Source organism: Hermetia illucens, chromosome 4 (genome assembly GCF_905115235.1).
Source record: "Hermetia illucens chromosome 4, iHerIll2.2.curated.20191125, whole genome shotgun sequence".
NCBI lineage: Eukaryota > Metazoa > Arthropoda > Insecta > Diptera > Stratiomyidae > Hermetia > Hermetia illucens.
This window is the reverse complement of record NC_051852.1, coordinates 95,855,252-95,881,802: the sequence shown is the minus strand read 5'-3', so window position 1 is coordinate 95,881,802 and position 26,551 is coordinate 95,855,252. Positions and strand designations below refer to the sequence as shown.

The 26,551-nt window shown below is 40.3% G+C and overlaps 1 protein-coding gene across 1 annotated transcript in view; it reads left to right on the top strand.

The window, feature by feature from the left end:
* Positions 1–26,551, top strand: part of LOC119654295 (trichohyalin) — a 214,869-nt gene that overhangs the window by 154,091 nt on the left and 34,227 nt on the right. The window contains exons 4-5 of the mRNA XM_038059600.1: positions 16,409–18,659; positions 18,750–19,191. Coding sequence (XP_037915528.1) covers positions 16,409–18,659; positions 18,750–19,191 — 2,693 coding nt within the window. The remainder of the gene's footprint in view (positions 1–16,408; positions 18,660–18,749; positions 19,192–26,551) is intronic.

Sequence of the window (26,551 nt, the reverse complement as noted above, 5' to 3'; positions counted from 1 at the left end):
TTCCCTTATCTAATTTGGTAAGAAGATTTATTAATTTTTCTTGCTCAACCGGCATGAAATAATTGAGAGGAAGAACTGACGTCATTTCGCTTTTCTTATTAAATAAATTCTACATAATTACATTTGGTTGTATGTACATCAGCAATTTGGGGACATACACTCTTTCAATGTGCTCCTAACATTAACTCATAAACAAGAGAGGTCAATAAATCGCTTCAATGCTTTTCGCCAGAATTTCAAAGCATCTCCAATTTTCTGCAAGAATATAAATTGCCCAAAATATGCTTGTAATTCTTTGCTCATTCATTAAATCCATACGACTTAGAGGAAAAAACCGACATTCATTCATTGCTGATATTAACCTAAGCAACCTTACGCCGCATAATTGCTCAAGTTTTTGTGCTGCGTCATTAGTTAGGATTCAACTTCTGGTAATATTAAAAAAAAGTAAACCGGAATAATAGGTAAAACACCCACATAGTTAGGGTGTTACACCTGTATTGCGCCACCCGGTGTGAATGGTACTTTGTGTATATTCGAAAAAATCAATTCACATAAATCCATTCAGCGAAATATAGTATAGTTCTCAATATTTTTAAGAAGAGAGCTTATGATAGAGATAGAGATTTTATCTTGTAAAGTTTGAAGTAACAATCTGTATAATCCGTAAACGTGTAACAAAAACTCATTCTGAAAGTGTAGAAGGAGTTAGTTTGCATTGAATTCTGCTGGAGGTAGTTCTGGTGTCAATAAAATTCACACCAGGAGGCCTGATATTCTTATTTAATTAGAGGGTCGTATTCAGAAATATCTCCACTTGGGTCAAAGGAGACCAAATATGTATAACGTATGGTGGCGTAGAATGTTTGGTCGACCAGTTTTCTCAAGATCATAATTTGTCCGAAATTTTATTCTCCTTTTCCTTCTATGGCGCTACAGTTCGATGGCGATCCTTCGTTTCTTAAGTCTTTGTCTCTATCCTTCTCGGTCCAGCAACGATGATCTTCAACGGAAATAATAAAAAACTTGTTGTTTCTTTTTCGTTGGTTTAGATATTTATTCTTGCAAATACCGATATTTCGGGAGTACTTGACAGCCAACTCTGCCTCCTTCGTATGTTACCAGTAGTTACCAGTCTTTTCGTTTGTCCGATATACACTTTCTTACAATCTGAGCAAGCGATTTTATATATGCCGCTCATCTCCCCTATCGTTTTTCGGTCCTTTTCCCTAGCCAGCTGGGATTTTAGTTGGTAGATACGACTTGATCCTACCAGCTGTATGTCAAACCTTTTCAAGGTCCGTTTTATGTGCTTGGACAGATTTGAGAAGGTGGGACTTGATCGTTTTAGAGCGGTAGAGGTCGATTGTTGGGTATGCAGTGTAGTGAGATTACTACGTTCTAACCTTCGTGTGTGTCTCCTGATCATTGTGTCTATGGTGGTGCTGGTGTACCCGTTCTTCCTTGCAGTGTCCATTACGTAGAGTTTTTCGCTCCAGTAGTCGCCCTCTGTGAGAGGAATTGTCAGGAGGCGTTGGATCATCGCGCCGTAAGCTGCCATTTTATGCTGGTAGCTATGGAACAAAGTGGCCGGGATTGTACGCTGGGTGCTGGTCGGTTTCCTGAAAATAGAAAAAGAAAATTGTCGGTTTTGACGTTTGATTAATAAATCTTAGAAAGGTAATTGGTTGTTAACTTCAATCTCACGAGTGAAGGTTATTTTAGGGTGTAGCGTGTTGATTTTATCCAGCATATTTTGGATACTTGTGCCCGGGATCACTATCAAAATGTCATCCATGTACCTCAACCATATATTCGGCAATAACCCATCTTGCTCCATTTTCTCCTCCAGTGATACCATAAAGATTTCACTTAGGGGTGGGGGAGAAGAAGAGAGGATTGCCCATCGCTACACCCGAGGTTGTCTTGAAGTATTTTCCCCTGAATGTGAAATAATTTTCATTCATGCAGAGGGAAGCCAACTTCGCATATTGTTTAGCCTTTCTCCTCCATTCTGGTGTCGAATCAAAACGTAGTAGCCACTCTTCGAATTTTGTTATTGCCTCTTTTACAGGCGTACTTGGAAATAGAGCTTTGACATCAAATGACACTAGGCGTTCATTATCCGCCAAAACCCCCACTGCACTCAATCTTTCAATCAATTCTTTCGAATTTTTGACAGATTGGTTTCCGTTGATAGATCCCAATTTTTGGCATTCCTCAACCAACCACTTCGCAATGTTGTAAGTAGGGGAGCTAGAATCTGCAATAATCTCCCTCATCTCATTGCCTGATTTGTGTATTTTTGGTAGCATGTAACTTGCTGTGGAAATTTTTCTGTCGTCCATATGCTTTAAATGGTCTGCCCACCAAAGTTTTCGAATCTTGGTGTCTCTCAATCGCTATCCGCTGTCTACCCTCACTGGCCCCACAATTTACCGTAGGGCTTGACATTCGAAACCATTGATTCTTTTCTCTCTGGCGTGTTTTATTGTCCACATCTCCTTGCCGTGAGACAGGACAGGGAGAATTAAAGTTTTATATATTGTGAACTTAGTGTCCCCTGTCAATTTTCAAGGTTTTGTGCAAAACAAAACCATATTAACTTCGATTCAATGTCTGTCTCAATTTACTTAAAAGGGCTGAGCCTATTGTTCCGAAATTCGATGGTAACGTCCGGCCCGCGAGTCTTTTTATTTGCAATGAGTGGGAGGATATTATACTGAGTTTAAGGGGGGTTCCCCATATGTGAGATGGAGAAGAGTAAATTTTCTTTTATTAGAATATGCTCATGTGGGATATCAAACGAAAGGTTTCAATTAGTACTTTTCAGAACTAGCCTAATTTTCTCTTTCAACAGGCAGGCAGGAAACTATGATCCGAAATGTGGATACCACAAAGTGCAATAGGTCTCAGCTTCTCAGAACTAACCGAAAAATTCTGCAAAAAAAAATCACAGTGATGGATCTATACGATATCCCTTATCTGCTTTTATAAAGTTATTAATATCGTATTATCATATTTTAGAAATTTACCCGAAAACCCTCCTCGAGTTTATTCTAAAAGTATAATAAAGGCATTAGTTTAGGTAATAATATAAAACATAATCCTCAAAAATTTTAAGGCAATCTACCTATTTTTAACAAAGGTCAAGATTTTCCTAATTGACGTGAAGGAATATTTTGTGTTACTAGCTATGTATGAAATGAAAAGCGTATATAGAAAGTTTTTCACATAAGATGAACATAAAACCTTTATACTCGAAGCTCCCAGCTTCCGGTATTCTGACTTTTGCAGCAACTTCAATTGATCCGGCTGTTGATATCGCCCAGTTGGTTATTGTCCTTTGTGATAGTTACGTCTAAATATTAACTGCCGACTTGAAATTGAAATTGAAATCGTTTAGTGTCGTGCTTTGCCTGATTGGCGTCTTTTCTCCGTATCATGGTTTGGGTGTTCTCTTCGTTTATTTTTGAGCCAGCTTCCTTGACTATTTCGTCATGCTTCACCAAGTCTTCATTAGTGCTCTCTTTCGATCGTCCCAGGATATATATATATATATATATATATCATTCTCATATCCCACTATCTGGAATGATTTACAGTGCAACGAATTATGAACAACGCTGATTTCAATGCAACTATGAAATTTAGTGTATGTATATGCTATGCTATGCTACGTAATAGGACCTGGCTGCGTGTGGAGGGTCGTAGCATTATCATACATTGGTAAAACAGGCAATTTTTATTGAGAAAACGTTTGACATCATTGTAAAACGTTTGATTTTATTGGGATCAGTTACTAAATTAATAGATTTTAACAGTTTTAAAAGTAAGCAGCTCAAGAAATGTGCGTTTTCCTCAAGTTGTCACAAAATCGTGTAATTGACAGTATGGACAGAAACGCTGATATTCCAGCAGCAAAAAAGAGCATTCTTGTAAGTAATAGTAAGGACAAACGCAAAATGGCGCAGTGAAAAGACTGGATTGTGGTTCGATAATTGATAGAGTATCGTAAAGTCACTTTTAAGAAAGTGCAAAGAAATTTCGAGACTAGTGGGGTCATTCTGCCCATTCGAACATTGAAGTGTCGATGTGCTAAAACTGGTCTAAAATCATATCGTCCCATAGAAAGGCCAAAATTCTTCAGAGACGATGGAAAAGAACCATTTGAACATAGGACTTGAATGAAAAGTACGTCGTCGTCTTTTCTATTACAGAAACTTGTTGGGGCTAATTTTGGTTTCATAGCTCCTGTTAACTGATGAATCCACTTTGAAGGCGCTGACAGACCAGATTGTTTCCGTTCGACGACTATAAGGAGGAAAGTACTATCCTCTCTACGTTTAAGTAATTGCTTCAATGATGGTTTGGGGAATGGTAGTGAACAAGGCAATGTGCCCTGCCATACACCGCAATCTATAAAGGGGGTTTGTCCAGTCGAAGCATCGCCGCTCTTCCTTGGTTACCCAAGTCTCGTGATATCGTCCAAACTGAAAATGGTTGGAGTATTTTGAAACAAACGGTCTATCAGGGGCAAAACCTTACAGAGAATGTTTTAAAACAAAATAACAATATATAATATATTGAATATTGTGTTCAGAGTAAGGCACCCAGAATTGAAAGCATAATTTGAAACAAAAGCGGATAGACAAAATATTAGCAAATTTTAAAAAAAAATAACTATATTTTAAGCCTATTTTCATAAATTCATTACGTTTTTATCCTTTTTGAAGCATAATTTATTTTATATCACAATTCGAGAGGCAACATATCAAAATTTTCTGTGTTCACAATTCGAAGGCACTGCACTATGTACTCAAGAGCCTTATTTTAATCCGGAGTCTGTGCCGAAACATCTTGTTGGTTGGTTTCGTATCTTTCCTTGAGTGTGTTAGACGAATTTATTGTCATTCTGATAAGTCTAATCAGTTTCACTGAGACTTCACATTCAGGATTTGTTTTTCTAATGCTTGGATATGTTATATGTTTCGATGGTATTTCTTTGCTCTGGATGCTATAGCAGAGACGAATTTGGTATTCCTATTATTTGCTATCATGCAGCATGCGCGACCACTATCTCGGTCGCTGTCGCAATTTACCCCGGAATATGAGCGCATGTCAAAAGCTGAGGTCGGTTTAGCGTTCGTGAGCCTCGCCTCGTTTGCTTCTGAGCGCTAAACTGTCCAAACGGTATTTTTGTGGAGGTAATTATTTGGGAAACACTTTAATAATAATAATAATCGTTGGCGCAGCAATCCATATTGGATCAGGGCCTTGAAGTGTGTTAGAGCACTTCATTCAAGACCGTAACGGTACACTCGGAGACAATGTGGTCAGCATTGCGCTCATCCGAGATTATTACTCTGATTTGATTTAGGTACTCATTCACAGCTGAGTCGACTGGTATCGGACGTCAAATCACGATACAAATTCCACTGCCACTAGTGAGATTTGAACCAGGACCTTCCGTACGACAGCCTTGCGCTCTAACCACTTAGCTATCCGGACACAAAAAACACTTTACGTAATTTTATGTAATGTGTTTTAATGAAAAATTCTATTTGTTTGCTGAAGCTGATTTGACATTTCGTCTCAATGTCTTGAAGTAACAACGCGATCGAAAACTGACGAACAACAATGACGTTTAGACGCCAATCTCAAACGGAATATTTCGGGGGTATGAAAAACTTACAGAAAGGTGCTCCTTAAATTAGTACATGGAGAAATTCCCCTCTGTTGATGAGTGGTTCTGCATTTCGTATGCAGCTGTTCGGCCTCTTCAGAGCTCAGACGAATTTGCACTCAAAAGTTTTGCTTCAATACAGGATCAGCGAACTCTCTGCTTCTGGAAAACATTTCCAGATTCGTAAAAGTCTCCAAACTTCATTAGTTGGAGGTTTTTAAATAGATAATTTTAGAGAGATACTTGAATCCCTTAGCTTCATGTGGGACCTTCTGATTGTTGCTTAAGGCTTTGTCTTTTTTGTTTGGGAAAATGCACGATCCACTGAATATAAGAGACTCCAGTAACTATTAAAATTCCTAGTCGGGTATTCCGAAGGAAAACTGATAATAAAAAATAACATACTCTTTCTCACAACAAATATTTAATTATGATGAAAGCTGCCTCCACTTTTATTTTCGTCTTTACTTCATATACGGCTGCTTAGTATGCCTATAGCGGTTTTCTCAACTTTTTATCGCATGCTATGCTTCCACCGTTATATTCAACATTGTTATAGTTATGGGGGAGCAGCCTCTGACAATCACAGAACTTACATGATCGACTGCCCCAAATTCCCATCGAAAGAGGATCGCTGGTAAGGCCGCGCAAATATGCAATGCCTTTAATAGGCACACCTGTCCTTGTCCTACACACTATATCTGGAAAGCATCCTTTTCATAATTTTTTACGACATTCCCCCAATGTGGTTTATTTAAAATTTAGTCTTGTTACTGGACCTAAAAGTGAAGAATGTCATCTAACCTGGTACGATGGTTAAGGCGGCAGAGAACAACATGAGAGATTTACTAGGGTTGGTTCTCTTTCAGTGGATGTATAGGAACTTTCATTTTATCGAAAAGAAAAAAAAATACTAAAGATCGTTTTTGTATTGTGAAACCTTATCAAAAGGTTGAAATATAAGGAACCTAACAACGGATTAAAGTAATAAGTTATTGTGTTAAAGAAGTGTAGACAAGTTCGCTGATTTTAACGGGATTTTTCGCACCATCCTACGAGGAATAAAAAAGTCTTTTCTATAATATCCGCCTGGGGGACCGCCCAACTTCCTTTGATCTGTCGTAAAATTTTTGCTCCTAGATTAATCTCTACATTGCATTAAGCGAACGCTTCTAAATTTTTTGAAGCTGATATTTTCGCTGGTGACCTTATTTTAATGTCTTGAAAATTGATCAATCCCAAGAGAAGGCCACTAACATGTGCTGGTTGAAGATAGTTAATTCGAATGTTCGCTCTGATCATTAGCAACTCCTTAGTTTGGATGTTAGCTAGAAGACTATCGGAGATGGCGACCACAAGGGCAGTGCTACCCCAAATATTCAAATCAAAAGCACGTGAAATTGATCACGAAAGTCCGTCCCCAAGTATTGAATGGCCTGTCGACACCTGTGCTAGCCAAGCTCGTCAATGTGGAGGGATTTTTTGAACACTTCAGTCCTTCATATTTCGTTAATCAAAATTGCACCTTTAGGTAATGTTTGGGACCGCACCAGAAGTTGAATTACTGATAAGGAGGAAATCGCGGAAACCTAGTGGAAAATAAATACAAAGCTAAAAAATAGGGAAGTAAAAATAAGACCGGCTAGGCCGCGACCGAGACCCCGTACCGCGATCGAGAGGGAAGTACCACGACGGATCACATCCTCAATTTGCTTCATTCTGACGAACAAAAAGAACATTAAAATTTTTATATAATTGAATGGAGGGATTGCCGTTTCACACAAAAATATGGAATGAATACTCTTCAGCATGGATTTACAGATATCTGAAAAGCTGAAAACTGGGGGACGATAAGTCCCAAGATGATCTTAAGAACACATAAGACAACCTCTTGAGAGATGCTCGAGGTGGGATGGGAAGATGAGGCTTAGAGATACTAGCTTTTAGAGAAAAATACCTAGGTAGGAACAAAGTTGAAAACTTACCGTTTTTCTATCCGACACACTAAAGCAAAGTTGGGAGGCAGAATAGGCTATATTCCACAGATTGACTTATTTGGAACCAAACGAATGTTTGACCCTAAACTTACCGGACCCTACTTTTGGCGCCATGTGAATGGAATAGCTCTGCTCTCTTGGCCGATTTTCATCAACTGAAATTATGCACCACCCATTTGGGACTCGATAAATATAATATTTACAACTTGCGGGAACTACCCACAGATTTCCAGATTTCACTCTATGCAAGTTGGACATCAACTCTCGGCCAAACATTGTTTCCGACTATTTTGATAATTTCTTTCTCCAAGAACCTAATGGCAACATGGTTTTTTCATAATGCTGGAAAGCACTCTGACCCTGACCAGTGATTTTTAGGATCCGTCGATGTCGATTGTGGAAAGCTTTGGATGTCAAATCTCTATTCTAAGACCAATAAACAAGTTGGAATTCCTCTGCAAAATAAAGTGACCCAGTTATAAAACAGTTGCTCGAGCGAAATTGATTGCTATCCATAAATGTGTACCATTGAAATATCAATTTTCATAAAGAATTCAAATTAGATCTCGGGACTTTGAATGATGAAAGATTATCAAGCACAAGCGAAACAATTTTTCATTATGGAAATCGTTTATAAATAAGTTCGTAGATTGAGGTCTTATTCTATTTGGTTGTTCCTTCTCCAATCAATCTTGTGCTCACCTGTAACAACGTTTATTTATGATGATCCGCGAGGTAGGTTATGTGTAGGCGAGTTTCGATAAAGAATATTATCCAGCCAATATGGAAAAACTGTCAGCATTAGAAAGCCTATATATCCCCGAATGAATTGTTAGAAACTCCCGTTTTATGTAGCTTCAGGAAAATTAATGGAATACGTAATTCATCTATTACTGAGAGTTCCTATGAACGATGTAGCTATTAGTCATGTCTGAGACAAAACTCCCATACAGTTTCTAGGAACATTTACGCATATGAATAAAATGTGCGTTGGTTAAGAATTTAACAACATTGCGAAGGTTGATTTTTTGTGTGCAAACGTTGTACCCATGCATCAACCACGCTGTTCTATTCTAATTGAGAAAACCACACTGAACAGCTGTTCCTCAAGTGAAGATTGGAGGAAGCAGATTGTAATTTAAGGTGAATTTATTGTCATTTAAAAAAAGGTCCAATAATTTATGACTCGTATTTATGTTGCCTTCAGGCGCCGAGGTTTAGGAGATATAAAAGCAGATGGATGTGTAAATTCCAGCATTCTCTTGTTTTCTATTATACCATCCACCAATTATTAAAGAAAAAATAAACGATGCTTCAGGATTGGGGTGAACATTCTAAATATAGTAATAAATATATTCCTTTTCGAATCAGCAACAAAGTTTTCGCGGAACAACCGCATAAAATAAGTTTAATAAGTCTTACCTTGAGCTATCAAAATCTACCTTTTTTAGCAGCAAACATCTCCGGAGAGCTTAGTGGTTAGAGCACAAGTTAATAATGTCAAATAATGTGATTTTTCGATGGCCATGGTACCGAAGTGTACCATCGACATGCGCTTGCATCTCTCCATGGAACGCAGGTTCACGAACGGGTGGATGTCCTTTGAACACTTCAGTCTCACACGTGTCATTTTACAGCAACTTCACGTATGCTTGACCGATGCGTGGATAAGCACTAGACTTGAAAAATCGGCGAACCTATGGGAAGATAACACGTGAGGTAAATCTGGAATAGTAAACCAAAAAAAGTAACGGCTTAACAGCGAATAAAGTTGTAAAACTCCGAACCCCAATGCCGCGATTGAGAGAAAGATCCACGACGGATCGCATCTCCAGTCGATGTTTCTCCTTCCTCAGATGAAGCACGGTCTTTGGGTTCTTTCGTTGCTTTGACATCCTCAAGCCATCACGTTGGAGGATGCCCCTATATTAGTGTGAGCTTAGCTTAGACGGTGTGATGTCTAGATGATTGGAACGTTACCTTCACGATCTCGACGTCGTGCCCTGGTTCGTATCCTGACAATAGTCATGGATCTTTGTAATTGTCTAAAGGAGTTAGTACAATGGGCCTACTAAAGCAGCGTCTGACGATTTGCCTCAGTCCTGGTAAGAAACCGTAAAGCCGTCGTCGCTTGACTTTTTTTATATATTGTAGTTCGCTTACATTAAAATTCTATTTTCACTCATTTTTTTTTATAATTTATCCGATCGCTTAAGATTAAGAATAAATTGATGATGAAACGAGAGAGATTAAGTCTGACTATGATGACTATTCCGAGCATCGGTTAAGCGGTGAGCCATCCCTTGTCACTTGAGGTTATGTCAGTATCACAGGTTGCCTGTTCCAGTATAAACGATAGTATTGCAATACCAATTGTTTAAATAAATCGATTCACATACCTTTTTGCAGTTGAAAATGAACATTTACCGAATCTGAGTTTTCCTATTGCGTTTTCATAACCACAGGCCGTGCTATTCATTAAATCGAGACCCCTTGTGTATAATAGAGCTTGCTCAGATCAGTTTTTCCTCGCTTTCGTTCCGTAGTTGATGGGTGGGCCGACCTGTGGCCTGTCTGACTGCAAATAGAAGTAAACCATTCGTTACGGTCGATCAATTGCATCTCTAACGCTATCGGTATTGCCATTAGACCCTGCACTGCGTTGTTTTTTTTAAAGGCAACTTTTTCACGAGTCCTTTAAATGTACCAGGACCTCATACGGAAGCATCGATAATCGTTTATGATCTTTTATTGCAAACATTTGGTATTCTGAAATCGAGTTTGTTTGGGAATGCGAATCCCAGCACTCACTCGCTAAAGTTTCGTTAAATTTTATTCCTCCGTCAACATTTCTTGCACTTGAAAAAATCACTTTCTTCAAACAAATGCCACTCGGAAACACACTAATCGTCAACTGTCGCCCCTAAACGAGTTTCCAACCTGAACAGCAATTCAACTCTCGTCTTAGCCAGAAAAAGCGTTAGGATCGCATTTGATAATATGCAGCAGAGATCAACAGTCGCTTTCCAAATGGAGATGATTTCATAATTTTTGGTGAAAGGTACAAGGTGGTAAAGTTTTGTAGACAAAATTAATATATTGCAAGGATGATATTGTAGAAACTAAGGTGTGGCGAAACGTGAGGAAAAGAAGAAATTCTACATATCAGCAAATGCATGCTCTCATCAGATTGTCATCGATGTTTCACACGCTTCAGAGCCGCAGACTGTACAATATTTGGATAAGCAGTTCCTACCACTACAAATATGCATTATTTTCGGAATCGAACTCCTCGTATCTATTCTCGATTGTAAAAGGGAAAATGAAGTTCAGCACTCATGATTTCAGTAAATATCTTGTAGTATCCCTAACGGGCTACCTGCACGATTTCATTTCAGAACTTACCAGATTAACTTTATGCGATAAAATATTGTTTGCGGCATCCCTCCAAACATAGAGAAAGTGGGAAATTCTGTAAGTTAGATATAATTGTCTAAACCTATTATTTTGCCTATCAAGCTTACTTACCACCGCTCTCATTTCTAATTATTTACATTTTCAAATAGGTGCTCCGCTTCCCGAAAGTTTCGCCCCGTTTTTTTTCAGTCTAGTGACCGGGTTATCTATTCGGTGAAGCCAAGCAGTGGGTAGGTTATCTTACCAGCTTCACATGGTCTCCCCTTTGGAATTGTGCTAAATTACTGCGATTAGTTAATGCAACCACTGTCAGTTTCATCGATCCGCAACAAACCTGGACCATATCTGACTAAACGCGCTTTCTCCCTTCTCCCTTGTTGGGGAGTAATTGAAACGAAGGTTAATCGAAAACCCCATAATAGCAAGGATGCATTAAAGAGCCTTTAGAGTCTTTAGGGCATCCTCAGTCTGATCTTTAGGGCATCCTTGGTATTATGGTTCAACTAGGTCCCATAGATAGTAAACAGGGCGGTTGCAGTATGCGCTAGACGGTGACCAAAAATCTGAAAACTGGATGTGAGGCCGCCTGTTGTGAACACTATCCTGATCGCTGAGTCCTGCCTAAAAACGTAATTTATTTCTACTGTCATGTCATTCTTTCAGGACAGCACCAGCATCCTCAAGAAGAAGTGAGTGAACTCGTCTTAGGACCACCTCATGACCTTGTTTTGAAGCAGGACTGAAATACCATGCCAGCTGATTTTGCGACTTTATTTGAGAAATAGATTAATTCGTTTCCATTCGATGAGACTGAACAGTTTAGGAATTTTGAAATGCAGATATGGATTGTGAAGAAAACAATAGTTGTGATAGTTTTGGTAAAACAGAGGAGAAGAGGGCACTGAAAACCGAGTCAACTGAAGGTGGGTTGGGTATGAGGCAGGAAACACGAAAAGCTAAACTATCTCTATCTCCAGGCAAATTTGAAATTTAAGTGAATCCAAGTTAAAGAGCGTAGACAATTATTGGGTAGCTTACGTTTACAGAAACACACGGAAAGTGATAAGAAAATATCAAACTATCATATCCGATATATATATCGCACATGTCTTGCTCACGATTATATTTCAGCAACCGAGGAGGGTGAAACTGATGTTTCTTCCCAAAGTGAGGAAATTAACAATCCTAGAAATGCTTATAGATCAGTTAATAACGGACAGCCTGTTGACTCCAGATTCAGTTAGCATAGTAACGCAGTGCTTATCCCTAAACCGGGTTGAATGCGATCTGATGCCTCGGAACTTATAAGAGGTTCGCGACTACTTCCGATTTACTGAGCTAGTTGGTAGCGTTCAGACTATCTAAGAGTTCCGCAAACTTATTTCCAAATCAATTTTTGAGATTTTTCGAGAGAGTCGTGCCCAATATCTCGCAAGGAATGGGGAATGGTAAATGAAGTGTGTACGGATTTCTCCCTTTTCTCCAAAGGTGTGCCAGCGGGTAATGCGAGGTAAAGCCACTTTTGGCGTGGTCTTCACAGTACATATACCCATCATTCAAGAGATATTTTTTATTGACAAATGTAGTAAGTCCTTCGAATTTTATAAGTTGTACAAAGGCGATATTGTCTTCGAGGCGCAAGTAGTCAGGACTTACTTACACTAAAGAATTAGGACCTGGACAGCAATCATATTTACGTCTCTGTACGTTACTTAGGCACTTCGTCGGCTCACTAATTTCCGGTTATATCCTTGTGAAAGGGAATCCAGATTTTGTAGACACTGAACCAACCCCAAATTTTACTGATTCAAAATTGAATTAATCGACTCTAACTCTGCACAAATTCGTAATATGTAGGATAAAATGGGCGCAATGTTTTCCTGATTTCCAACGCAATGAATTTACTTTTATCCACGTCCTTCTAGGTGGTGAAACTTCCGTCATAGTCAGTGGGAGTAGCCCCAGTTCTCTGAGTAAAAAGTAATTCCTAGACATTGCTGTATTCACAAATCTTGACTGCCCAGCATGCAGACTCCTGCAGTATGAGACCACTCTATGTTACTCTATATTTAATATTGTAAAAAGAAGGAAGTGGTGCCATAAAAAAAATAGATAAATTCAGAACCTCTGTAGGGTGATTTCGTTTAGATATTACGTTGTCTTTATAGGCTGCAGTTCTAATCTCAACTTTCCCTTACTTCTTCATCATTCCATCCATCGCCAATAACCATAGAATCTTGCGACAATTTCTTAGCATAAATACTATTCATTGAAGAAAGTAGATCTTCTAATATTTTACAGAGTCTTTTGGATACCTTAGTTATTTCCTTAATTAAAAGTTACTTCGGTGTCTATGAAGTGTATATTGCTAGTTGTGAATTGTCATACTTCCGATCATTTCATGACTGACCCATCTAGGATAACCTTAAGATCCGCAGGCAGAGCTTATACCCCTCAAGTCAACCTGATCTGATAGTCAAGGGGTTATTGCCCGAATTTGTTTCTGGAACATGATTGGTGATATCCCATCAAAAGGGATTATCGACAGCCTATTCTATCGTTTCTTCCGGAAGAACTGATGAAATATCTACACTCACCTTAACGTGCTACACTCATGCTGCGCAATGGGGCTTATGGTGAAGAGCAAATCGCAGCAGATATTGAAGTTCCCTCTAGTCACTTTTCTGGAATCAAAGGCGTCTTCAGTCCATGATGGACCGTATTCGTTGTTTTTGATACTTCCAGTAGTATATGTCCCGCGTTGGCGTTGTATCTCATTATAAGGTTGGTCCTCCTCATGTTTGCGGGGGTGCTAAATATTATAATTCTTCAAAGTGATTACCAGGCCTTGCGCCTAATGTATTCTAGCTTAGTAATTGTTTTTTGGACACAGTGCGCTCTCGATTGCTTCAGTGATTAAAGAATATATAAGAATGTTTGTCTTGGACACCTTCAATGGTGAGGTCCCAACCTCCGGGTCGCGGAACGAGCAATATATCGATCATTATGTTTGTCGCAAGAAAAACCAGCAAATTCGATGAAGCCTGCTTCGAATACTAAAAACCATCTGCGCCAATTTCGGCCAAAATAGTTGACACCCTTGCCGGAATGGTTACTTCGATTGATATCCCTTCCAACAAGGTACTTGCGTCGGCGACCGTCGAATCGTCGCTTGGGCAATATTTCCGGAGTTTCTCTACTTGTTAACTGCTCTGGCTCTCGAAGATATGTGGGGGTTTTGAAGGCATAACCATAAAACGTGGATAGCTCCTTTAATGTTGAATACTAGTAGCCAAATTTTGGCGATAGGCCTTCTGAGAATTTCGTCGGCCAGGGTCTGATTAAAGCTTAAGCCATCTCAGGTGCCTCTAATTACAGGTACACATGGTGGCAGAATCAGCAGTTATCATTACGGGTGATAACATGGTTCCGTTGAATCTGGGACGGGTTAAACTGTGGCAAAACTATCTCTTATTTAATGGAAGTCATGCCACAGATGGCTATTTATCAGCCTCACGTCGTTCCAGATCAGTCGCGTTAGCCTTTGCACCGTGTATGTTTCAACCATCAAGGTTACTTTAGGGGACTCGCTGTGTTAATTGCTACGTGGTTCGGTCAAGTCGCGTTTCTTCTGGTTTCATGGCCAGCTTCTTAATGCGGTTGGATGTGTTTAGTCGATTGGTCACATATGGTATTTATTAACAATGATATTCAATCCCATGCGTAACCTTATCCAACCTGCTTCATTCGTTAGTAAATTTTACATATATGTTCCACGCAATCTTACTATGAATGTTGAGAGTTTTTTTTGTACCCATATTCTGTATGATCGCAGCTTTCTTTTTAGAAACTGTTGGCTGTCCTTTAGGTTCGCCTGAAACTGAATTTTGGTGCCTTACATGCCTTGTATTCTTGACCTTCCGGGATAAGTACCGACGTGTTGTGACTGGCATTCCGTGCGCCTGTTTCGATAGCTAAATCCTAGCTGAAGTAAGCCATCAATTCTTTTCTTTCTTCCTGCATCATCAGTTTACGATCATTTCTATTTCCTTTTTTGTTTTGCTTTGGTTCTGAATGTAATAGAGCTGTCATATCATGGGCAAGAGCTTAGTTGAAATTGAAGGGTTCTCAACTATTCGGACTTTATATATTGATCATGCAACAATAGGTTTATGATGTTCGACCTTATACTTCAGGTCCACTTTAGAAAAGAACACCTTACTTTGACTTCTTAAGGACGAAAAATTTTGTGTACAAACATTTATAGGTGATATGCATATCTATCCTAACTATTGAAAAGTTTGACAATTTTACAGCATTACTGCAATTCTATAGGTATCATACTGTTGGGGTCTTCGAAATGAACTTACAGTGTATTATTCAGGCGTTGAAAAACGACTCAACGTTGAATTTCGAAGTTATACTAATTCTGCAGTGCCCCCTTGGGAAAGTAGCTTCTACGCCTGCGGAAGATGCGGCTTCCAAATTAATCTCCGAGAAGATGTACTCTTTTGTAATCAATAAATGAACTTAGTAATCTTCATAAAGGTCAGCCATGGAGGAAGGATCGGGCTCAACGATGCTTTCGAAAAATCTGGATATGCAATAGTCTCGATCCGTCGGAATATCGCGATAATATTCCAAACGACTATGTACACTGTTTCGCTGGTAGAAAAGAATATATGTGAAAAAATTAATTGTGAAAATTATTTACTGAACATGCAAACTTGATGAGGATGACATTTGGATTATCCAGAAAACTAGTTATATAATGGTGGGATCAGGACTGACCTTTTGTATTAAGTTTCATTGTTAAGCCTACTCTGAAAGAAGAGGTACAAAGACTCGCACAGCCAGTTTTATCAGGGCCTTTGGAAAGGAAACATAAAAAACTAAGTAGAGTTTCAACCGGGATACTGCTCCCAAAATTATCATATAACTCAAATTGAACTCTGATTTGTCTACAAATAACGAGAAGAAAAGAACGATGCAGCCCTGCGTTCCATATTTAGTTATCCACCTGCTTTACACAAAGATATCTTGGAAGGTCCTTCTTTAATGAAAAATCTGTACACTCTCTTAGGGAGACATTCTTCGGTTAGGTGTTGCAAGTAACAATCTTTTTGAATAGACATTTTAAGGGATGCGAACAACGCAACTAATCTATGAGTCTTTAATGTTTGTAAGTATCTAACCTAATCTAAGGGTTATGGGATACAAGATAGTTCGACACTCTGAAAAAAGTTCAATATAATAAAGCTTAGCATTGAAAGACTAAACTAATGTGTCCTTGTTTCATTTCTTTCAGGCAATCGACTCAACGAGGCAGAGAACTATCCAGTTCAAACGACAAACCTTCAGCCACCACAAAATTCAAAACCACCGCTAAGAAGAGAGTTGCCAGCCGATCTCTCTGAGGAGACCATCCTCAAAGAAGCTGCGTTCGTTCTTGCACAGGCTGAAAAGATCAAGTGCAAAGCTGAAGGTGGGAGTGAAATAGTTGGAGGACGAGTAAACGAAAAATCCAGAGGTCGAATTCAACGACGAGAACCTCAAATCCCAAACAAATTTCACTCACTACCCACCCGAAAAAATAAGGCATCGAAACCAGTTAGTCGTAGTGTTAGTGACGTATCGTCAAAAAAACCTAAGAAACCTTCAATCTTTAGTATATTTAGCCGTAAAAGTGAACCAAATTTAGATCAGCTTAGTAGTGCCGACAGCAAAGTCAGCTCTAGAGACAACTTAACTGGGAAGCGTGTAACTCGCAGTAAAAGTGATGCTGGTTCATCGAGAGAACATCCTAAAATTGTTCGGAAGCGACATCTTAGTGAAAATGAGGACAGCGGTGTAAATTTATCGAAACATTCACAACTAAGCCCAATTATAGAAAACACACAGAGAGAAGATTACTTTGCAGAAGAAGACACGAAAGAAACGAAAACTGAAGAAGCGAACAAAGAGAATTCGAAAGAGTTAGTTAATAAGCCCGAGAAGAAATTGAAATCCAAATCGAAAGCGAAGTCACCGTCCAAGCAGGATTCGAAAAAGCCATCACCTGTCAAAGATAAAGAGTTCGGCACATTACCAAGAGCTGAGAAGAAAAACTCAAAAAAGTCAGCTCAGCTGTTCAGTATCCAATCCAAGTCGTTGGAGGATATGCACTGTTCGCAACTACCACCTGAGAAGCCACCGTTAACAAAAGGTCTCACAGTAGATGGTATGGTTAAGCGATTGTCTATGGAAAGATTCTCCCCTCCACCGCACTTGTCAACCCCTGGATTTTCTTATATACGACCGACAAATGAGCAGCAAGTGATTTACGCACAAGTTGTATGCGACAATAACGATAGCAAAGCTAAGCAAACGATTCATTCTAACTTGGACCCCCAAAAAGATATGGAGTTCCAAGCCAGAAACGGTAGATATACCGAAAACGGAAGCTTCAATCAGAGAAGCACAATTGAACGAAGCCATTTTCCTAGTCACAATAAATCCGAATTGCAAGTGAACGAATCGCGACATCGATCCTATTCCCCACAAGTTACCAAGGTTCAAGATTCCGATTCACCGCAACCTTGGAAGCAAAGTCCGAGAAATTTAAGTGACGAAGACGAAGGACTTGGTTTTGAACCACGAAAATATTTCGAAGAAGAAATCCCAGAACCGAGAATAAAAATCCATCGCGAATACGAGTACGGCAAGAAGTCTCCGTCTGAAGAGCCACCAATAATTCCAGTAATCCGGAATTTATCCCCCATTGACGTTCGATTGAATGTAGCTGATCGTGGACGTGCAGACGGGATGGATTCGAAAAGACGTGATCTGTTTATTGAATCTCACAATGAGTTCAATGATTTGAGTTATCGTCGGGCGGCTCTTGAATCAAAGATTCGCAATCGGCGGCTTGGCTCTGTTGAGCCCGAAACCCGGAGAACTCCTGAACGTGAATACAGGTACTCACCTGAAAGAAATGAGGTCCAGAGCTCTCCGAAGTATTATAGGGAGGAACGCCATGAACGGTATCTATCTCCAGGCCGGGAAAATCTCCCGAAGTATCACAGACTTAACACCGACGAAATTGTCAATAAGTATTCTCCGGAAAGAACTCATCTTGATATGATATCTCCAGTAAAGGAGGTAAAAACGTCCCGTTATGTTCACACGAAAGTATTTGATGATGGCCATGGTGGGGTTAGGGAAACTTACGAGAAGGAAACGACTTTAGATGAACATGGTCAACCTCGTACTAAGGAAACAAGAAGAAGAGAGCGTCTTGATTCACCCCGCCGGGTACATGAACCTGAAATGATTGGTTATGATCGAGATCAGTTCGACGAACGTTATCGGACTGAACATGAACCGAAAAGTTTTGACTCACAATTTAGTGAACCCAATCGATCGTCACCTGAAAATATGAAATATTTCAAGAAGCACGAAGAACAATGGTTGGATAGCCTGACGAGAGATAAGCGTCAGCAAAGGAGTTTTGATAAAGGTGACTCCGGAATTGAAAACGATTTCAGAAAGGAGTCCTTCAACGGAGAACTTACATCAAAGTGAGTATTTATCTTCTACGAATTTGTTAAGTTGAACTATCTTATATTCAATTAATCCATAAAATACTGTTCTCTTGCTTTTCCACTCAGGTGGCGCAAAAGAACTACCGATGACGACATCAGAGCCTGTGAACTGTTTCTGAAAAAGGAGCGTCGTCACTGCGAAGAGCTCTATCATAAGCGATATGATTTCGTTTTTCGCGAAAGAAGCATCGACGATGGGTCACACTTTGATCCACGTCTTGACAAATATCCAAAAGAAACACTTCGTAAGAAGAAAGAAACGGATCGTTACTCAAGTCCTAATCGCGAAGAGGTCGGAACACTGAAACGCGAAAAGAAAAAGGGAGGTCTTGAGAAGGTTAAGCAATTATTCACAGGCAGCTCTAAGAAGAAGGAGCAGAAGGAAACACGAGAAGTTAAGGAGATGAACGGCAAGGCCAGTGAACCACCAAAAGATCGTTATATGGTCCGCGAAGAAGAGATGCGTCAGCGCTACCACGAATATAAACCGCAACACCTAGAACCTATGGTAAGTCGATTAAGAGTTTTAAGAGCTATAAATGGGTATTTGAATATTTCCATATTTGGTCACTGCTAAAATCGAGGACAACCGCGTTTGGAGAGACTCCAAGAATGTTTTGTTTTAAGATAGCCAATGCGGTTAAAATCTTTCATAGGTGTGTGTCCGTTGGGTCTATTTTCCCATCTGATGTCGTGTTTTTTCTACATTGAAGAGAGGAGCAATAATAGTACTGTAAAGTAATCATATGACTCTCGAATTGGCTACATTTCCTCAAAACTAAAATCCCAGTAATGTCCGAAAAAAACTTGGTGTGGTTACTAAAATTTGAGGTGTTTTTATATAGACATATTTTCGGTGCACTCCTGAGACAATTTTTCTGGATTTTCACGAGATCCTTGGCAGTTTACATGTAAGGGTATAACCACTTTCATTTAGGTCCAGGTCGAAAGCCTGAAAGAATGTCAAGTGAGGGTAAATTTTCCCAGTTTGGTCATCATACAAGGTCGTTGAAAATCTACTTTGGGAAGACTTTATTATGAATTCGTTTACCGAAAACCAAGTGCAGATATCTTGTTCAGTGCTCAGATATGTTCACTCCAAATTCGATCTTCAAGTGCTTACATTGAAGTATGAAACAATGTTTGGATTTTGCTGTGGAATGGCTATATTTGGTGCGTTGACCCCGAAAACGGCGTGTCGCGCTTGTATGCGCTTGCACCTGGGTATGATCTCATCACCTGAAATTGGCATCCAAGTTTACTGACTACGCGTATCTCTTACTCATATGGTGGCATCGAATCACGTCGATTGATTCCATGACCTCGAATTAACTTCAAAACTTCTTGTATGATCTTAAAACTGCTTTTTTAACGTATGCTGATTTCAAGATACTGAATACTTGATGATTTATTTGTACAGCGCTAACAATTTCCTGATTCGGCTGAAACGGCGGCTTATTAATGAAGTAGATTCGTAGCTATTTAGGTAAACATTGGGAGCAGTTACCCACACATTGGTCAGCTACTTTTTGTTCTCAGGTATGAATTATGGGTTTCCTCACAACCAATTGACCTTGTTAAATGCCAGTTCTAGTATTTTATTGTTAAAAAAAATGTGACAATGTCTGTCTGCGAACTCTCTTAAATATAGAAATGAAATGGAAGTATAATATATACCATCAAGTCCGCACCGAAGAAATCATGGTTTAACTTTTTTTTGGTGAGTAAAGTGTCCTTTGAATGTTGGACTCTTGCAACGATAAGCCATCGAACTACGAACTACACACCTCTCGTCACCAGAGAACTCGCTTCGAATCATTTTATACAAAATTTCGGGCTCCTTCACCCTTCCGCTTTAGATAGCCTTCGAAACAGGGGAATATATTGGAACAAGGGGAGGGGAAAAGAGGAAGAAAATTTTAAGTTCAAAACATCCCCTACAATCCGATCCCTCCACCGGTCGAATTCAATCAGCTTCGCAAGAAAGAGAACCCGAATTTAATGGGCACACAGTTCCACCTGTGATGACACTTTCGCATCTTTCGGACAATGTTATCCGGGGAGAGCTCTCATCCTACTTCCCACAAAAAGTGGGATGTGTCACGCAACACTCCATTGCAAAGCACACAGAGGACGGTGGCTTCCCAATCTTGTGCAGGTAGAGGTGAAACCTCCATGGTCGCTTAGAAGATGTGTAAGGAAATCAATTACGCCATGCTTTCAATTCAACCATGAATCTAAACTGCCTATGAGCCACGCAATTCAACTCCCCTTTGACTCGTTTTACAAAGAGAGTTGCCAATCATCCAGTGCACATTTCCGTTTTGCGCGAGATAGTATTGCTTGTAGATAGTATTGCGTTCCCTTTTAACGATGGCAGTTAATATACCAATCTGCTTTGCACCTGTTCAACAGTGCGTTCAACAACAAGTGCCGCAACATCATCTGCATAACCGACCAGGCGCGAAATTTCTGATATGTCTAATCTCTGTGTTATCCCCGATGTAATCTCTTTCCTCTTCCAGTCCTCCCGCGTCTCATAGAGCAGAGAGCGGTTTCTCAGATATTCTTTAAATATCTGCAAGAGGTAGCCCGGTACATGGTATAAACTTTCTAGTGTGTACAGAATACCTGCCATCTTACGAAATTATCGGTGTCCCGATATTCAGCTTTACGAGGTACACTACCCGTAGAGATAGATGCCTGAAAAAAACCTTCAGGACAGCAACCACCTGCATCTCCTGCTCGAAAACGGAAGTGTCCTGTGGATAAGTCCCCAGCAACATGTATCGCTTTGGCAAGTTTATTCCTGATTGACTTTTTGAGTCCGACTCTGTACTCAGAGTGGTCAGTATTTTGCTGATCAGCGCGAGCTTCACTACCCTCCAGCCACAAGGAAAAAAATGCCCCCTTTAATAATAATAATAATCGTTGGCGCAACAATCCATGTTGGATCAGGGCCTTCAAGTGTGTTAGAGCACTTCATTCAAGACCGTAACGGTACACTAGGAGGCAATGTGGTCAGCATTGCGCTCGCTCGTCCGGTTCTGGTAGCTTCTTATTTTTCGTAAAAAGGGCTCTCTTTTCTAGTTCTTTCATAGCGAAATATGAACGATTCATAATGTTTTTCACGCTTTTGTTATCAACTTGCGTAATCTGATGCATTAAGTGAAGTTTTATAACCGAGCCTTCCCGGAATTCCTGCATTCATCTTTTTGGCTAACTCCTACCAGCAGCGCGATTTGCTTTGGTTATCATGTCGTGTAGACTTCGGAGCTTATGATCTCCACCTGCTGGTCATCAATTTCTGCCGTCCGCCACGTAGAAAGCTTGTCATGCTAGGGTGTTCTACAAGATATTTAAACTTCCTATCAGGTTCATAACTGAATAACTGAAACACCCCCGAAATGACTTCCAGTGAAACTCTGCCTATTCCAAAAAGTTCGAAGAATTTTCCGATGTGCACCTTGTGACTTTCAAAGGGTAGGAAAAGCGTTGGGGTGGCGCACCGAGAGAAGTTATCCAGAATTTCCTATTTTCCTATCCGTCTATCGACGTAACCAGTTATTCCGCCGCGAGAATGCCTCCTTTGCAGCCTGGGCCAAAATGTTGGCGCAAGACCGGTATTTAAACTATGAGCTCCGCTCTCGCTGCCATTTCCACGACCCGCTCTCTTCTAAATTTTGGATGAGGCATGCGTCATTCAAGTATTTTGACATTAAAGCCACTCCCAAATAGGATCCGCTCCTCCGTACTGAAGGCAACATCCCCCAAAACATCAAGCCTGTCGAAAATCTGATATCGTCCCATTCAGTGTTAGATGGACGTTAAAAAACGTTATTTGTGTTCAACCTATCCAGACAAAGGCATCCCCTTAGCCTTAGGCGGAAACTCGAAATCTCCCGCTTTTATGAACCGGTGGCTGTGCACCGCTACTAAGTTTTAGTCCCTTTCGATTCCATCCTGAAGGCTGGACACTGCCCCGACCCCGTTGTGTGTGTAACATTCTCACCATACGCGCCTCGATCCTTTCAGAGATCGTAACTCCCCTTTTCGTTGCAAGTGCGATCTATCCGACCATATCTGCGACATGCCAACATCCTGTCAGATTCCTACGCTATATACTATTCGACTTACACAACAGCGAGTTTTTAGCCTCAGGAGTTTACGGAAGAGATACCTTTCTGGACCCAATGAAGACCTTGAATTTTTAAAGAATGCATAAGCTCTAGACAAGGAACCAGACACTTTTTACTCAGCAGCCCTTTGGCCATCTCGCAGAATCTACCTTTATTGGTTGTTTTCGGACTTAAATCAACAACAATCAGTGACCCTACTTTTTCCGTGTGGGATCCACTTTTGGTTCATTGTATTCGGGATTGATCTTATAGCGAATTTCGTTGAGAACTTTCGCAAGGGTGTTGCCCTCCGTAGGTTTAATGAACAGAGCTGGTATTTCCCCGCCTTTTCCTTTAATGGTCCACCATTCGCATCCGGCTTGGTTTTCGGTAGACGATTTTCCATTGACGTGGCGAGTTGTCTCTCGTTGTACTTCTTTTTTCCCTTTTGTCAGCTCTGTAGTTCTGGTTCCTCCAATGGGTTTTTCCAGCTCCAGTTAGATTAGTGCTTACGGTGCAAGCATTATTATTAATAGTTTGTTGGTTCAGCTCTGGCCTTTACTGCAGCAGCTACATTTGCGTTATACATTACATCAGCGTCGCACATTGCTCCCCGCATGTGACGTTCCATTCTTAGATTAAACTATTTTTACGCATTGTTTAAGATGTAATGCTATACTTCCTTATTTTATGCTGTAGAATACTCCAAATGTGTCCGATAGGCTTCGGATCTTGCACTGGGGCAGCCAGTCTAACAGGACAATCTATTCTGATTTGTGATAAGACGCGTAATCTTGTTAAAATTTAGTACTATTCAGTTTCCGAAACATTCATATACATTTCACTGTTGATCCGACATTCAACCATTTTATGGACGCCACATTTCCAGGCCCTAATTCTTCTTCCTCCGTGCTTGACAGTTTTTAGGATGGTTCATATGCGGGCTTCTCAGCTTTGGGTAACAACACTAGCCCTTAGCGTTTCCATACCTTAGTAAAGATTTTATTCACCAACCATTATAAATATAAGCAATTCCACAAATTTGTCTGGCCGCAAGGTTTTGTTTAGGCCCGGTGCTTTGTTATCTCTATCTACTGTAAATTAGCAATACTTCTTTGGTTTTCATTACCACAGTTACTACAACCACATTTAAAAGTCTTTAGGGGCTGCTGCCGTTCTCAGCAGGAGATTGGGACAAGTAATTCGCAAAACTGCCTGACTTTTCAATCTTTCCATTATAATCCTATAGGCGTGTTTCACTGGATTTTTATCCACCTCTGTGAGGAGTCGGTTAAAGCAGTTTCTTGCTTCGTTTTATAACTAGCTTGAGGTTTCTCCCGAGTTCCTTGTAGGCGCTGCATGTTGCTTCATATTCTGGTCAATCCCACCCATTGCTCTCTGGGCCACTCATCTAGCCCGATGACATACCAACGGAAGACCAGACAATTTACTATTTCACCAGCAATTATGTCTTGGTACTGGTCTTGGATGTACTCTATGATATGAAAAGCCCTATTTAAGGATGTATCTGGTATAGGTCCTTTCATAAATGTTTGCTCGTCATTTGCCTTTGTACACCAGCATGATGTGCCTCATTCATGGACGTGAAGGTCCCGAACCATCGGGCTTCTTCTTCAGGTCGAAGACGATTGTCTGGTGTTCGCTATGTGTGTAATGTTCATAGATACTCCAGGACATGTTGCGAGTTAGTAGAGGACTAACAAAAGTCAGGTCCATATCACCTTAGCCTCTGTTCTGGTATCTATTAACCTGACAACTATGAAAGTATATGTGTTCTTTTTTGCCTGTAAGAATCTAGTTGAAGGTTGCTTCAACACACCCATGTTTACAAAGTCGCTCCACCTATTAGATCGTACTTAATAGCCATTTGTATCTCGATTTCGTGATCTGTGGTGATCTGCAAGAGTCACTTTACACTGATTGAGGTTGATTTGAATCTTGGCATCAGTGAAGTCCATATAAAACACCCTTGAAGCATCTCCTTAAACAAAGTCTGTTCTCTAAGGCGCCAGCTCACCCATCCAGGATTTTTTAAACGTCCACCAGCCGTGTATGTGCCTCTATACTTATGTATTTCTGAGGCTTATAGTGGATGTCTCCTGAAAGTCGTGCAGCTGAAAATGTTCTGCTAAGGCAGTGCAGGTTACTGCCTTAGAAGCAATCTCTTTTAGGTCCTTGCATTTTGTAGCGACTTGATACTTTTGAGTACACACCGGAGTTCTCTCAGCAAGTAGAATTTTAACTTGACTGTGGAAGCCTTTGGTTTTGAGTTCCACGCAAGTCTTTAAGATCGGGGTCAGGCTTCATCTTTTCAGTATGTCTACGTAAAACATACTACCTTATCCTTATTTTCTCCTTTTTTCTGTTGGTTTTCTAGGGAACTCCTTTTCTTAACCGTTTTATTGCTCCACCCATTTGCGAGAATAGGGTTGGCTGTGACCTGCAAGACTATTCGACATCAACAACGGTCTACGACAAGGGGATGCCCTATCATGCGTCCTCTTTAACCTGGCCCTGGAGAAAGTGATCTGTGATTCTGAGGTAAATGCAAGAGGTACGATCCTCTTTAAGTCCACCCAACTACTGGCATATGCTGACGATATCGACATCATGGGAAGAACGACCCGAGATGTTCAAACTGCCTTCAATCAGATCGAGCAGGCGGCGCGAGATCTTGGGCTGCACATCAATGAAGGCAAGACAAAATATATGGTGACAGCGTCAGCACCGAAAACCAACCAATCAACAACATCAAACCGCACTGGTCAAACGGGAATAATATAGATAGGAGAATACAGCTTTGAGACCGTTGATCATTTCTTCTATCAAGAGTCGAAAATCGCAATCGATAACAGCTACGATGATGAAATCCGCGCATGGATGTTGTCAGCCAACAGAGCCTATTTTAGCTTACAAAACTCATTCACTCGAAACGTCTCACCATAGGGTCAAGGCTCTTACTGTATAAGGCAATGATTTTAAATATCTGAAATAATAAAAACTTGTTGTTTCTTTTTCGTTGGTGTGGATGCTTATTCTTGCAAATTCCGATATTTCGGGAACCACTTATTCCCTTCATCAGTGCTGACAACTTATTAATCGTTGGAAACACCGCATTAATCGTTGGAAACACCGCATAATTACACTCAGACAATGATCTTGCCAATAATGTATTCCTCGGAGACTTGGGTTCTTAGCAAAAAGAATTGCGAACTTTTGGCCACGTTCGAGAGAAGAATCCTCTGAAGAATTTTTGGTCCCCTACATGAGGATGGACGATTCCGTAGCCTACATAACGACGAAATCTATGAGCGATACCATGACCGAGTTAGGTTGTGGATAAAATCCGGCTCAATAGGTTACGGTGGGCGGGTCACTTAAGCGTTACAATCTAATCAATAATTTTAGTGCTTTCCTTGAATTCTTTTCCCATCTTCCCCTGAGTTATTGTACAGAACCTTGGTGTCTATCGCTCTATTTTTAAGTTCACATATTTGTTGGTTTTCCTTAGCTTCCTGTCTATGAAGTCGTCCCTATTTTTTGGCATGGCAGTATTGCTCGATATGCAGCATTCTTTCGTTCTGCTCATCCCCAGGGCTTCTGGTAGCTATTGTTATTGCGGTTTCCGTATCTTCCTGGTTGGTGTTATGGAGGACTATATTATGGCTCGCTTTAGTGTTTACTTTCACCTTAGAGGGTTCCTGGTGTGTTGTCATTCAAATCCAGACC